Here is a 15,420-nt window from a genome sequence, read left to right on the forward strand (position 1 = left end):
TCGTATTGTAAAAAGGCTTTTTCAAATTAAACACTATCTTAAATTTATAGCATTTAATTGATACAAAAATACAATTATCGTTAAAAATCATTAATATATATAATCGCATTGCCGTTTTGCGTTAAAACATAATTGTTAACGAAAATTTTAAGTACAGTCCTGAAAGATCAGTCGGCTTTTAAAAAATATTATAATTAACAGCTACACGAAATTAGTTTGCTGGAAAAAGCGTAAATACTGTTAAATGGAATATGAACCTGGACTAACCTGGACAATATTGAATACCTATAAAATACCTTAGTCCTAACAATTTTGTGACTACAGTATACAAGTCTTGAGTTGGCAATTGCCTTTGACACAAGCGAAAGAGTTAAAATATAAGATTAAATTCATCGTACATAACGTATATGGAGTAAATAAACGCGAGAATTTACATAGCTGACAAAATGCGGGACCAAAATCCAGCAGTTGCGTATGTTAGCCTATCTCACACTACTAAATTCCATAGCCTATTTGAAAGGCTTATCATACACTAAAATGACTCCGGCATACATAAGCTGCCAAATTTCAGTAGACGAAACAACATATTGAAATACCCCCAATAACTGAACAATGTAAACGACAACATTTGTTTGAATTAGACAAACAATTTGCAGCGCACGCGCACGCACTAGCGTAAAAAAATATTAAGACAGTATCCCTAATCAACGAGTCAGCTTAAAATTTGACAGCTTCACAATCAAACAGTAGACGAGATAGCCAACATAAAACTAAGGCACAGTGCGCGGTCCCAAGCGTTCTCAGCGTTTACCAAAGGCCAGAAGAAAAGCCGCCGGGCGGTACGCGAACTCTTTTAGGAGGTTCAGCTTTAGTCTGTTCAGTGGGGGTCACCGCTGGGGTTGCAGGCTTCGATGTCTTGGCTGGGTTAGCAACAACAGGTTCAGCAACCACAACAGGTTCAGCAACCGGAACAGGTTCGGCAACCGGAACAGGTTCGAATTGTGCGGGTTGTGGCGCTGCAGGTTGAGGCACTTCAGTCTGTGGTGCAGGTTCTGAAGTTGCGGAAGCCCCATTTTGGGTTGGAGTTTGAGCAACTATTGCTGATTTAGTATCATCACCGTGACCTGAAAGATGTAATGAAAACTTATGAATTGTTTAAACAATTGTTATAATTAAAAAATATATATATAAAATTCATCCTACCATCATCCATACAATAAAACATGTATCTGAGATTCACAGACAAGTTAAAGCGTAAACTAATACTCCAACTGTCATCAGTTACATAAACAGACAGACAGTTGGAGAATTAGTTCACACTTTAACTGATCTATAAATCTTAGCCTTAAAAGAAAAATAATAGATTGTTGTACCAAACATAGCACCAGAGGCAGCAGGAACAAGACGTCTTCCACGTGGAGGTTCAGGCTCCCCGCTAAAGATGTCTGTGTGCCCACCGCCTGGAGGGCGTAGTACCCGACTTGACAGCCTTGAACCGTCGCCAATACCAACGTTGAACGATGTTGAAGTCATTTTAAATACTGAAATTATAATACAATCGAACTAGTTTTAAATTCATTAAATATAAACAAAAAGCTAGTATTAAAAGAGGAGACTATGATGCAATAAGTAAGTTGTATTCATTTTAAGGGAACTTACCAACTGCTATTGTAGGTGTCTATGAACGGCGGCTTAACTTCTTCCAAGTCATTAAAACTTTATCAGGTGTTAAATTACTGGGTAGGATACGATAAATATCAATTTACATATTTGCACGAATGCATTCGGTTGTTCTGAACAAAAGACAAATAAACACTGGATTAGAAACGAAATCAATTCGTTTATAGTAAGTTGTAAGAAATAATAATATCTAACAAACGTAGGTACAGTAAATAGTAGTTTATAAATTTTATCGTCAGAATGCGTACATTGACCTCGCCAATGCAAAACCGGTTTCTATTGGTTTTTTTCTTCAAAAAAAAAATGCACTTTTCTCGGAACCATTTGCGGTTCGTTTAACAATAATGAGCGTTTCAAACTTTAACAATAATGTTGGATAACTATTTCAGAATAAAACCTATCACCGAGAAAACAAACTACCCTCTCTTTCTTATATAGAATACATTTTATGACGTTTTTCACATTCAATATGCATTCAAAGCAATGTGCGCAAGAACGGTAAGGCACAAATGAAACAATATATCACCAGTTATATAGAAAGTCCATTATCGGCAGAAATGCGCACTTCCTTTTGTATGATAACAATAGCGCATAATAATTTATATCTTTGTATTTTGGACAAACTGTAATCGAGACAAGTAATTATTGGACATGGGAAGATTAAGACAATTATTTCGTTATGTACAACCCCCTTTATTCTCAGCAATCGGTATTTTAGCGGAATGTGTATTATATAATTTGGCTAAACATTTAATATTATTAGTACACACCCATCCCTACATGTTGTATATATGTAATATAATTTATATGTGCGTAATCAACATTTGGTTGTACGTTGAAGCCCACCATTCGGCATATGTTAGACCCAAAAATCGTCAACATGTGTCAAAAGGAAGTATCACCAGGGCCTATTATATACGTATAGCAGTTAGCAATATCTAACAATTTTCATGTAGTAACCAGTCAGAATAATGAATATGCCTACTACGCGAAAGAAGGTCAACAAGTAGCTTCCTTATTATCGTGATACCGTTATTTAGTATGAAAATCTAAGCTAGGTGCCTTTTATTGCGAATGAATTATTTCCGCGACATTGCGAAGACGATAAAAATCCCGTTACTCATAGCATAATGAGAAAAGTGACTGTGCTCTTATTGTGAGTCAATGATTCTTGAATGGCTTACATTTACAAACATACGATCTTTGGTAGCGGTTCATTGTAGATAAAGTTATGACTCACATAATTCAACAATAATTATTATTTCTTGGTAAAATAGTGTAGCCGCTGTATTGCTGCAAATCATTACAATTTCTAGATATTATAACTACAACTAGTATATCTTTATATATGATTCGATTTTGTCGTTCTGTAGTAATAATAATAAGTTAATAATGACAGATGGAACGTAGAGCAAAAGTATCTAGAGATTCATTAAAAACACGATAAAGGTTTCTCACGAGGGCTTCAAATAATTACAATAATCGGAAGTTATCGTTAAAGACTAGATTTTGACCTAGTTATACATGGTACGAACTATAATTCAGTCATAACTGTCATTAGACAAAATCAATAAACAGATTGTAATTATAAGCAACATAAGTGCGATGTGTTACCTGTAATAAGGTTATCCAAACTAATTGCTAAATATTGACCCGATTTCATCGGCGTAATATTATCCGAGTGAAACAAATTAGAGCGAAACGATAGACAGAGTTACTTTTATGCGGTTTCAATCCATATTGAGTTACATAGATTTAGTTGCTATATTCTATAATTAAATGGATTTCCGTACACATAATGCCTGAAAACTGTAGTACGTTAAATTTCCTTTACACTTTCGAAAAATACCGATCCATATCGGGCTTACGGTTAGGTTAAAAGAGAAAGGCTTGATTAAAATCTTAATAGTGCGTAGGAGTCGTCTGCAAAATTATGGCGCCAAAATGAGTATGCATTAGGTAACATTACTTTTTGTGGGTACAGTTTTGAAATACTAACTAAAATAAATTTGTGTTGTGAAAATAGAACCAGAAGAAGAATAGTCTTTCATTCTCTTCTCTTTCTTTTGGGCTATAACAATTAGATATCGCATAATACCCACTAGGATATATCCGTATACAGAAAGCGGATATATAAAAGGGCAGTGATGGTCAAACTGGTCTAGACGAAGCCTAAACAGTAACATCGGCACAAGGACGAACGCATATCATATTACCGTATGGGGAAACAAGTTTGTAACAAATTACGCTGAAAGTGGAATATGAATTTTGTTGTTAACGCCTTATCTATTTCTTGATAATACATATTTAATTATAAAAACAGATACGTTTGACAAGAAATAAGCAGAGAACTTGGACGAGACTAAAAGCAATTGGAATGGGCGCTATTGCTTATGATGCTCTCCGAGTTGCAGAGCCTGGATTGGTTTAAGTACCGGTTCGCGTAAGTAGTCAGGCTAGGTGCGTGATTATGAAACAGTTATTAGTAAGTAATAATTACTCTATAATCATGATAAACCAGACATTTATGATAAATTTTGTCTTTTTGTTGTCGATACCGATCCGTTATCAAACGTTTTCATCAATTATTTTGATGAGTCATAGTTGTGCATAAGACTTAAGTAGATGCAGCACACATCACATACAGGAAATCTTAGATACCTTGTTTTAATTAGACTGGTCAGGTCTGAGTATACGCCATTGAGTCAGTGTGATAACTAGAAACTTATAAGGAGCCTTGAAAGTGCAATGCACTTCCTATAATATCTATGCTTGTTTTTCTTTTATTTACTTAACCAGTCTTGCATTGCAAATTCCAACGAAACTTTAGTATTTACCTTGAAATCGTCTTTGTAAACATACGGTTTTGAAATTTCTAATAAATATATCAAACTAATGTTAACGAAAGCCGGCCAATCAAATTAAAATAATTTTATTTAAAAAAAATTGTTTTACATTTACTACAACTTTATTAATAGACTCGCGCTCACGTCACCTGACCTCTATCAGAATAACAGATTAGCCAGTTTTGGCTTAATATTATATACAATGTGTTATGATCATATTATTAGTCACTGAAAAGTGTAGCGTGTTGTTTATTACATATAAAACTTTACATTCTAAAGATGCTATAGTTTTACAATTTGCCAGTTCTTATCCGTTCGTTTATTTTTGATTTGAGAAGGGGCAGATAATGTAAAGTAGTTTTGTATCATAGTTGTAACATAGGTCCAATTTCAAATGTTGCCTTATAATTCGGTAAATGAAAGCACACTTTATTACTACTTAATAAAACATATAATGATTCAATACCATGACAGTAAAATATCGATTTTTTTATCGTCAGTTGGGGTGGTTTTTATCAAGCAAAAATTACAACCAGTTATTACTGGAAAAACCTAGATTACTAATGACTAACAGACATCCCTATAGGCCAATAGTCATTAAAAATTTACGGCGTCATAGTAACAAAACACCGAATAATAAATATCAAATGTCTGGTTCTGTAAACCACAGTTAAGGAAATACTTTGGATTATACAGGCAATCTATGTGCTAATCTGCCCATACAGTCTGTTGTAATGGATTTTGCAAAGTCTATTGTTTGTTAATTTGCAGAATGCTTATTTGACATTTATATTGAGACTACACCCCCATATTCAAACCATGTTGGGATAACTGATTACAACCAATGATAAAATGCACTGCTATATTGGTATGTGTGTCTGTACTAACCAACACATGTTGATATATCATTATAGGAAAGGAATCTTTTTAGCAATAGCAATTTCAATATAATCTTTCAATTTACTCTCTTAATAGCTCTATTAGTTACATGACTAGTTGTTGTGTTGAAGGTGTAAGTCTTTGCCATGTAACAGCGAAGCATTTATTAATACAAAATTAAATATGAGTACAAAATGATTTATTTGCAATGATAGGTGCTTTGTATATATTTGATATTTTTGCTATTGTATATTTTTGAACTGCTTACATTGGAAAGTGTTAAATTATGTTTAAATTTTTTAAGTCAATAAGGAACTAAGTTTTTCCTAGTTTACCTTTTATTCTCTTTAACTTGTATAGGAACACATTTATTAAACTATTAGTAATGATAAAAAAATGAGAAATTTTTGATTGTATACACAGAAACTTATGAATTTACGATAAATAGATAAGACATAGAAAAAAGTAAGAGCAATATACATCAAATGTTATTATATCAATCCACTTTCACTTTATTTTAATCATTTAAAAAATCTCAATGTAAACAAGAGGCTGGTGGCTAACTAGAATTAAATTGTCTAGTCTTGTGTCATAGAAAAATAGTATGCATTGCTATACAATACCACAAAACCATTATAAGACACAGTTAGTAGATTATTCATGCAACCCTTTAAAAAATGTTAAATACAAAACACCAGTTGAGATTCAAGACTGAAATAGATTAAAAGAAATTAAAGCATATATTTATAGCTCTGGTAAAGTGTATGTTAAAATAGTTCTAAACGAGACTTATGATGTAATATTTTTAAGCCATTATTAGTACTTGTTTGATAAGATGATTCTACAGTATAGAATTTGAATTTCCCAAATATCTCCTTAGTTGTGAAGGTAACTAGATAAATTAAAATTTTGTTTGTTATCTAATAATATAGCATAAAATTTTGAGGCATACTGCCAACATAGTGTAATACAAAGAATGTATACCTAGCAAATTTAATCTATGAATGTATGAATTTAAAAACTAAATTTTACCAATAATATTTAAATTGAAACATTATTTCAAACAAGAACCACTTAAACAACATGATATTTTGCTTTGTTCTATTCAATGTTCTTATAAATCATATTAAACTTGAAACCTACAAATACATTATGTATTGATAATAAAGATTACATTATCTGATTTGCTTAACTTTTTGAACAGCAATGCAAAATGATTGCTGTTTCACCTACTATATAATCATGTATTACTACAAAAATTCAATAAATAATATTAAAATAAGAGAAAAACAATGGAATTGATCGTCCTAACCAACTAAAGCAATAATTTAGAATATGTAAATAATTGAATCATATTAGGAACTCACTTAACGATAACAAAGAACGTGAACAAAGAATAAAAATTGGATAGAATCCTCGACTTTTAACAAAGTCACGATAAAGTGGACAATACATATTTCCAGTGTGATTAATTAAGAACCAAAGCAATATTGAAATTTTTGCAAATATGTAAAACCTTCTCTACTAACGCTATTCAAACTAAGCACATTGACCTCAACTCTTGAAAAATAACGGCCTTAGCGGATGGTATCCGGCCGGCAAATTTTTCACAATTCACAAATTTTAAGTCACAGTAAATAACTAAATAATTCTTAAATTATGGAGCACGTTGAATAAATAATCTTATTTTATTAAATAATCACTCACCTGCAACGTCTTTCCTTCTTTTTGATTAAAATTGGAATTGAATTGATGTCTGAATTAAAACATGAGAAAACTACAAGCAGTATTTCAGATTTGACAGTTAAATCGTTAGTGTTGCTATTAGTATATTTTATAAATAGCAGTTTTTTATCCTTCACTAACAATGTTCGTTTTTGTTTAATTTTTATGAATCATTGAGTTTCACCTATCATCATCATACAATTTTTTTGTAAATTACCGATACCATACTTAAAATTCAATTTATTCTGATATAAAGATTATCATTTATTGACATATTATAATCCCCATTACTAGAGTTATTATATCAATATACAGGCTTAGAGAATTAATTATGTTCTGAAAACGTTAAGATACCAACAATTTAGGTAAAGTAATAATATTACTGGCAATATTACAATTATAAACTGCCTAAAACCAGATTCATGCTGATCAAAGATCACAGACCACAGTTATCGAAAAAGTAACAGCTACTTGTAAATATATAATTTGAAAAGCATAACGAAAAGAAATTTATAAACATATTTAAAAATAATTGTGATAAAAGTACTATCATAATATCATAATTCTAATATTATAATCTTCCTTCAGCTTGATTTTTGGACAATTAAATAATATGACGACGCGTGATATACAGTCTGCCATTATATTGCATCGACTAATCGAGTACGTAATCTGGTAACGATTTTAGTCTAAATTCGATATCAATAAAAGCCTGGAAGAACATAGAAAGAATTTTTATTTATATGAAACTCATTTCTTTCCTACATTCATAAAATTGCCAAAATTTGAAAGATTAGAATTAAAATCTTAGATAACATGCCTAATAATACAGCGTAAGGACAGTTTTTTTTATGTTTGGTTCCATGTAATGGCCTGCAAAGACACGATCCAATACACAAATCTGGAATTCAAAAAATTGATGCAAAAAAAACAGAAAAATGTCATATAACATATGGACTCGAATATATATTTTATTGTAAGCTTTACTCGATTCAGTACACAATTATCGATATTCGATAGTTTTCACTTGTTAGTTGTTGCTATTTTTAGAACGTTCCTACGGTAACTTTCGTTGTTTGACTGTTAAACGATTCAAGACTGAAATAATTTATACGGATTACTAGATAAAATGGAAGCTACAGACGAATTAAGTAAAGAAAATAGTGAACCTGCTGTAAAAGAAAATAATGTGGAAGTAAGTACATTTAAAACTTATATTTGTGGTTTATAAATAGAATTCAAAACCTATCAAATGTCGGTCTTTTATTTCATGTAAATTTTGCGAGCATACTACTTAATTTGTATACTAAACATGTTCCTTAAAGTAAATGAAACAAATAAATTCAGATTTATCACTGTATTTTTTTCTATAATACAGAAATTTCTATTGTAAAGTTAACCTCAACTTTATTGGCATTTCGCCAAGATAGTGTTTACGATATTTTTGTTCGCGAGCACGTTTCTTATGTTCTTATGTTAAGGAAAATCATATTAGGATATAATATATGTCATCACGATTGTGTAATATCAAATCTATTCAGTTAAGCTCGCTAATGATCATATTCTGATATGTTTTGTCTGGATTTTTAGCAAAAACTTATACCACCTCAGGATCCTCCAAAAAAATCGAAAAAAGGCGACCGCCTTAACCAGGATGATAAAAATATGGAGCAACTCATGAAATCTCTGAATTCCATCCCTACAATTGAAGAAAAGTTAGCCTTTGTCTGCAAAAAATATATTCAAGGAGCAGATGAAAATAGAAAAATGCAGTTCTATATTAAACAATCTGATAAACGGTATGCATTGCTGGTTAAGGAGAAGGATCAGCTACAACATGAGTATAACAAGACAATATTAGTTAAATCAAAACTAGAAAATCTTTGTAGAGAGTTACAAAAACATAATAAAGCTATCAAAGTGAGTATTTCTGAAACATATTATCCAGATTTTACTAATTAGAAATTTAAAATATTCGTTATCATATTCATCAGTTGTATTAAATTATAAAATAGAGAAGTAAATCAAAAGACTTAAGTTATCAATTTTATCCTTATTGTCATGTAAGCTAGACAAAGAAGAATACTCTTGGATGGTAAGTGTTTAAATTACCATTTTGAAAGGTTTTACCATAAAGCCATTATATTATTAAATTTTTAGGAGGAGTCACTTTTAAAGATTCGTGAAGAAGAAGAACGCCGCAAGGAGACTCAGGCAAAGTTTCAAAACACATTATCAGAGATAACAGCATTATTGCAACAGAATAATGAAAAAAATGCTAAACTTAGAGATGACAATATTAGTATGACTGAGAAATTTAAAAGTGTTGTGCAGCAATACCAATTAAGGGAACAACAGGTATAAATAGAACTTTGATAAAGTTTAAAATATGGCAGTGGCATTAATAACACAACTTTTACTCAATTTATATTAAATTAAAATTTATTCGCCATACAATACTGATTAAATGCATATTAATCTTAACTATTCATATCAAATATCTCTAGAGGCTCAGGCTTGTTACCAATTTGTGTGCAATTTTATTGACAAATATCCTGTGAGCTCTAGTAGTAGGCATTTCTATACATACAGTAAAAATCAATCACATTGTTATTAAGTACCTAATACTTTAAACTGTCTGGACTACTGATTTTGGTCAATATACCTAGTATGTTGTTTTAAACGAGATCGTCGTAATTGGTTTTGACTGCATATATATGGCACACAAGGTTTTAAATTTAGCAAAATTGTGTAAAATTGACATTGGCTAAATACATCTACAAATATTTTTGCAAATTCTATTTATGCTATCACATTATGGCAGGTGTAAACATATTTAAATTTAAAGGTAACATGTTGATAAAAAAATTTTGTAGTAACATTAAAACATTCTCTTAATTTATTAAGTTAAATTCATAATTTCCGATCTAGTGAAGCTGTATTTCAGTTTTGTGTAGTTAACCATTATCATTTCATATTATTTTAGGTAGATAAAATGGCAAAACAGATGGCATTAGAATCTCAATTATCAGATGCAAAACTTCAAAAGTCTGCACTGGAACATCAAGCAGAGAAAGAGCGCTTACTTGCTGAAGCAGAACATATGAAAGTTACATTAGCCCAATATAGAGCCAAGATTATGGAGCTCCAGGGAACTGAAACTGCACTAAAGGGTCAATTAGCAGTGTACACAGATAAATATGATGAGTTCCAAAATGCACTTGTTAAAAGTAATCAAGTGTTTGGTGGTTTTAAGGAGCAGATGGAAAAGGTAAAACTGTTCAACTGTAGAATTTATTAAATTATATCTTATAATACTTAAGTGTATACTTGCACCCTGTTTTAATACCATACTGGCACATATTTTAGGCAATGTTCATTACATAATTTGCCAAATTCAAGCTAAAAAGTTAACTTAATTGGATATTTAACGGTATATTTCTGCCCATAAAAGAAATAATGTGTTGAGTATATACATTCAGTCCAAATATGATTTATATATATCATATTTATCAACAAATGTTATTATAATAGTTTGGGGAAACATTTTCCTTGCATTTTTTAAGAACATTCACAACTTTTTTAATATAGTTTATTTACATTTAACTAAAATGTGTAGGTACCATTTCGTTCGATAACTTTTTGCCATCTGTAGGTACATTGCTACAGAAATTTTGGGGCTTCTGATCAAATTACCGCGACAATTGGTTTTGGCAGTCCTCTCGTGATGTTAACCTGACACTGCCTAAAGAATTCTGAAGAGACCGAAACCGATGGAAATCTGAAGGTGCAAGGTCATGACTATACGGCCGATACAATAACACCTAGCCAAACTCTTAATTTTTGCTGAGTGGCTAAAGATGTGTGAGGTCTAACGTCATCATGATGAAAAACCACACCCCTTCTGTTGATTAATTCCGGCCGCTTTCTCTCAACTTTTTGCTTTAATCTCATCAGTCGTTCGCAGTAGAGTTCAGAATCGATGGTCCTGCCTGTTGGTAACAGCTCATAATGAATAAAGCCCCTCCAATCCCACCACACACACAGCATGTTGCGAGTTAACCCGGGTTTCGCATAGTCTGTGAATACTGACCGGCCTTTGTCCACGACCTTTTTCGCACGTTCTTGTCGTACGTTATCCACTTTTCAGTTATCCAGTTATCAGCTTCTTCAAAATTTTCGATTTTTGTTTGATTGTTCGATTTCATTACGTCGTAATAAATAATCACTAATGAGTACACGGTATATTAGGTTTCTATCAGTGATCTCGTGAGGTACCCAAATATCGAGCTTTTTTGTTTACCCAGTTTCTTTCAAATGCTAAATTTGTGCTACTCTCACAGACACAGCACTAGACTAGCTCCATAAACTTCGCAAATTTTTTTCGCGGCTTGAATATTTATCTTTTTTGTAGTAAAATTTTAAAATGTATCTAATTTCTTCATTAGATTCACTCATCTTGTCAAGATCTTGTACGAAAAATAAATAAAAATCACACATTTTCCTTATTTTAATTTTGAATTATCTTCTTTAAAATATTAACTTTTAATGATACCAAAACCAGCCAGATACAAATAAAAGAGATTTTATTACAAGTTATACATAATGCGAAAAGACTTTTTCCCCAACGTAATATATAATTATATGTTAAATATTATACCTATTTTTAAATATTTTTTTGTCACGCCAGATGTCCAAGAAGATTCAAAAATTAGAGAAGGAGTCTTTGTCATGGAAGAAACGCTGGGAGACATCACAGACAGCTCTCTTGGATATGTGTGGTGAACGACAAGCAAGCGAAGAAAAAGCAGTGGCAGCCAACAGACATTTGCATCATATGCAGGGATTATGTAGAACTCTGCAGGTAAGCTCTGATTTCTTCACTGAAATGTTTAGTTTATAAATTGAGCATCAGACTTTTCTATTATTCCAATCCAACTTGCCAAACCATAGAAGGAAAGTGAGTACCATCGAGGACTTTATTAATGAACATAATATTTGCTCAGGCGGAACGCACAGTATTGTTGACTACGCTGAAGGAGAATAACATTGAACGGCCACCCTTGCCTACACCCGCGCCAACACCGCCCGTACCACCGCCGGCGCAAACTGCAAGTGATGCAAAGGTACTTTACATTAGTTATACAGTGAAACCTGGTTAATTGGGATCTCAAGGGACCAAGACATACATACCAATTATTGAGGGTTTTCAATAATCCAGTTTTCCAATTAAACAGGTTTAAATTTATAGTTGTCTCATTTACAGAGGTCGAAATGTGCCGTTATTCCATTTTTTGAGGTGGAAATGTTAATAAAAATGCGTATTTTTGATGTTATGAATTTAATGTAGGTATGAATGTACATACATAATGTATTGCGTCGAAAAAAAAATACGGTAAAGTTTATGACTTAAAGTAATCGGTAATGTTTGTTTGTATTTGATTGCTAGTTGCTAGCTAAACATGAGATATGTAGTACTGACAATCAAAGCATGCGCGAAAGACGACGAGAAATGTATGTAAACAAACACGTCAAAACGTGTCGAAACCTGATTAATTTGTCTCACTTATACAGGTAATTGAGCTACAGAGTCTCAATTATAGAGGTAAACATCGAAAAAGTCTTAGAATTCAAATCTTATTTAACCAGGTTCAAAAAGTCCCATTAACATTTTAATGAAAAAGAACCGGGACTTCCTTGCAACTCTCAATAATAGAGGTTTCTCATTTATCCAGGTTCCACTTAACCAGGTTCACTGTATTACCTATTTGACTATAATGATTTTGATATTTCAAGATGGTACTCATCTCAAGTTTCATTATATTATAAGTATTTTAATTATATATTATTAATTATTTCCTTAGGTTGATGCCATGGCAGCTAACTGTGCCCAATTAAGACAAAGTCTTGCGCACCTGCAAACCCAACTAAACACATTAACAAACAAAGAAGAGAAGGAAGAATCACCTAAACCGGAAACCAAAAAGAAATCAAAGTCGAAAAAGAAAGACAAAGCTCAAAAGGCAGCTGAAAATACGGAAACAGTAACAAATGAACAGAAATCAGAGGAAAACATTGAAAATGTAAAGAATGAAGAATCAATAGTATTAGACACTGCGACACCAGAAAATGTAGAATCAGTAGACGAAATAAAAGCTGAGGAAAATGATGAAATCCAAAATATTGAAACAAGAGATAGCCCTGATGAAAAAATTGATAGTAAAACAATGGAAAGTCTTATACAAGCTATTAATATGGCAAATATTAATTTGTGTGACTTAGAAGTTGTCAGTGACGAAATCAAAGGAGAAACACAAAATCCGGAACTGAGTAATGATATTCATGAAAGTACTAATGGCGATGTTAATGCAATTTGTGAAAAATCGTGTGAATTACCTCAAGAGCCAAAAAATGATAGTAATATCGATCTGAAAACTGAGAATATAATCCAAAACCAATAAGTGTCCGTTGTACCATTTGGCAAGAGTTTTGTAATGAATTTTCGAATATCGTGTGATCGACCTAGTCAAAAAGGCTGAGGTCTTATTGACATTTATGTCGTGTATTTGAAGACGAATCGCGTGATTTTTTTATTATATAGAATTATAGTTTTATATAAATCGTCTTTCAACACACAAATAACCTAAAAATACTAAAATTTGGTTATACAGTTACATTAGAGTTACCGTATTCTTTAAATTGTTTACTGACTGAAACAGTATTACATAAATTTACTTTTATCTCAGGTAAGACAAAGATATTTTTGTATTTTCAATTACAAAATCCGACTTCACTGAAGTATGTTTTTTCCAAAACACATTTGGTAATTTGAAAAACAAAAGACGCAATGGGTCATAGTCCAAACGCAGTTAATGTTTTCATTTTCTATACATCGAATTGATTGCTCTTTGCTCTATGTTTAAAAAAGTTGTATTTGCTTGGTTTCAATATTTTTGTGTAACTTACACGTTAAGTTTGTAAATATAATCATTTGTTAATGTCGTAAAACTCCTGGATATGTGAGTCAAGTTTGTTTCGATAAATAAAGTGTTTTGTATGTGGATATTTGTTTTTTATTATGAGCTCTACCTACTTAATGAGAAAACGCGTGTTTGGTATCATTGGTAACGCAAACATTACCTACCAAAGGAAGGCATTACACCTTAATAGATATAGGCACCATTACATTGCATGCAGAAATTGTGAAGATCACAAAATACTTTGAATATATAAGTAGTGAAGATGTCATCAGTTATGGAAAAAGATATTTCTTAGAAGTTTAGTGTAACTGTCATATCGGATAGCTTTCGCAACTTCAGACTAGATAATATTCAGGATAATTGTGAAAACCAAGTTTTTGAAATCCGGTCCGAATGTAATTTTTGCGTGAACGTAACGGTCATATAAATTTACACCGTTTATTTCTTGATATACCTAAATTAATTGATAAAGAGGGTAAAAAACAATAACAAAATTTATTGTACTATTACTTAAATTAGATAACATTATTTTGTATTCAACAATACTACACTTAAAAAGTTCAGGCTACGCAAGGTATACCGAAATTGCTAAAATCTTAATAACATCATTAAATTATGGCTTCTTGCTATAATAAATTTGTCTATATAAAAACTCAAATTTTACATAAAATGAATTCAGGAATTTATTGTTCACAGTCTTCTTCCTCTTCTTGTTCGGGCTGTTCCTGCGCAGGTTCTGCAAGTATTCAAACGAAGTGCTCTTTTTGAGTGTACGTAAAGATTAAGAATTGTATTTTTAAAACTCGATTTACTAATATCATTGAACCACAAATTTTTAAGATAAAAGTAAGTTTCACAGACGTGAAACTAGCAACGGTGAACCTTTATTTTTGAACCAGTACAACTTTTTAATCAAGAATAATTTGGTAAATTAGAATATTATTATTTCGTACGTTTACGTAAAAATATACAGGGCTACCTACGGCTTCAGAGACTGACTCAAATCTTTTTTGAACAAATTTTGTGAACTTGTGAGCCAAATGCTTTGGATAAGTGATGTCCATTCTGAAGAATGCACGATGCAAAGCAAACAAAGAGGGCTGGGTAATGCGTGTCTATTTTTTAAAAAATAGAATCTCGCTGTTGGCCTTAAGGGCCTTTACAGCTCAGCTCGGGCTGTTTTGGCGAGCGTAGCTCGGCCGCTGCGTGTCTATGGGCGACAGACATTGTTTATATTACATGCCTGTTGGCAACCAGGGTAAGTGTTTCTATACTCACGTCCGTTACCTGTTAGAACGCAAAAAACTGAT

General features: G+C 31.9%; 2 protein-coding genes across 3 annotated transcripts; one reads left to right on the top strand and one right to left on the bottom strand.

Moving 5' to 3' along the window:
• Positions 1-38: 38 nt before the first annotated feature.
• On the bottom strand, positions 39-7,214 carry LOC123712213 (classical arabinogalactan protein 9). 2 transcript variants are annotated; one of them, XM_045665218.1, is made up of 3 exons: positions 7,113-7,214; positions 1,374-1,541; positions 39-1,124 (listed from the first exon to the last, which is right to left on the bottom strand). In XM_045665218.1, exons 2-3 carry the CDS (start codon positions 1,531-1,533, stop codon positions 808-810), a joined length of 477 nt encoding a protein of 158 aa, XP_045521174.1. In that variant the 5' UTR covers positions 1,534-1,541; positions 7,113-7,214; the 3' UTR covers positions 39-807. The 2 variants fall into 2 exon arrangements, with proteins under 2 accessions (XP_045521174.1, XP_045521182.1); XM_045665226.1 differs by lacking the exon at positions 7,113-7,214 and adding an exon at positions 1,660-1,785.
• A 966-nt stretch (positions 7,215-8,180) lies between these two features.
• LOC123712585 (gamma-taxilin) lies at positions 8,181-14,193 on the top strand. The gene is made up of 7 exons (XM_045665766.1): positions 8,181-8,325; positions 8,721-9,050; positions 9,291-9,488; positions 10,117-10,401; positions 11,821-11,994; positions 12,137-12,256; positions 12,995-14,193. The coding sequence occupies exons 1-7, from the start codon at positions 8,260-8,262 to the stop codon at positions 13,589-13,591; spliced, it is 1,770 nt and encodes a 589-aa protein (XP_045521722.1). The 5' UTR covers positions 8,181-8,259; the 3' UTR covers positions 13,592-14,193.
• The last annotated feature ends 1,227 nt before the right edge of the window (positions 14,194-15,420 follow it).

This window comes from Pieris brassicae, chromosome 1, assembly GCF_905147105.1.
Source record: "Pieris brassicae chromosome 1, ilPieBrab1.1, whole genome shotgun sequence".
In the NCBI taxonomy this organism is placed as follows: Eukaryota; Metazoa; Arthropoda; class Insecta; order Lepidoptera; family Pieridae; genus Pieris; species Pieris brassicae.

Coding starts and splice junctions, on each gene's coding strand:
- LOC123712213 (XM_045665218.1), bottom strand. CDS start 1,533: ATGACTTCAACATCGTTCAACGTTGGTATTGGCGACGGTTCAAGGCTG. Junction 1,125..1,373: donor TGCCTCTGGTGCTATGTTTG/GTACAACAATCT, acceptor TACATCTTTCAG/GTCACGGTGATGATACTAAA.
- LOC123712585 (XM_045665766.1), top strand. CDS start 8,260: ATGGAAGCTACAGACGAATTAAGTAAAGAAAATAGTGAACCTGCTGTA. Junction 9,051..9,290: donor AACATAATAAAGCTATCAAA/GTGAGTATTTCT, acceptor TTAAATTTTTAG/GAGGAGTCACTTTTAAAGAT. Junction 9,489..10,116: donor ACCAATTAAGGGAACAACAG/GTATAAATAGAA, acceptor ATATTATTTTAG/GTAGATAAAATGGCAAAACA.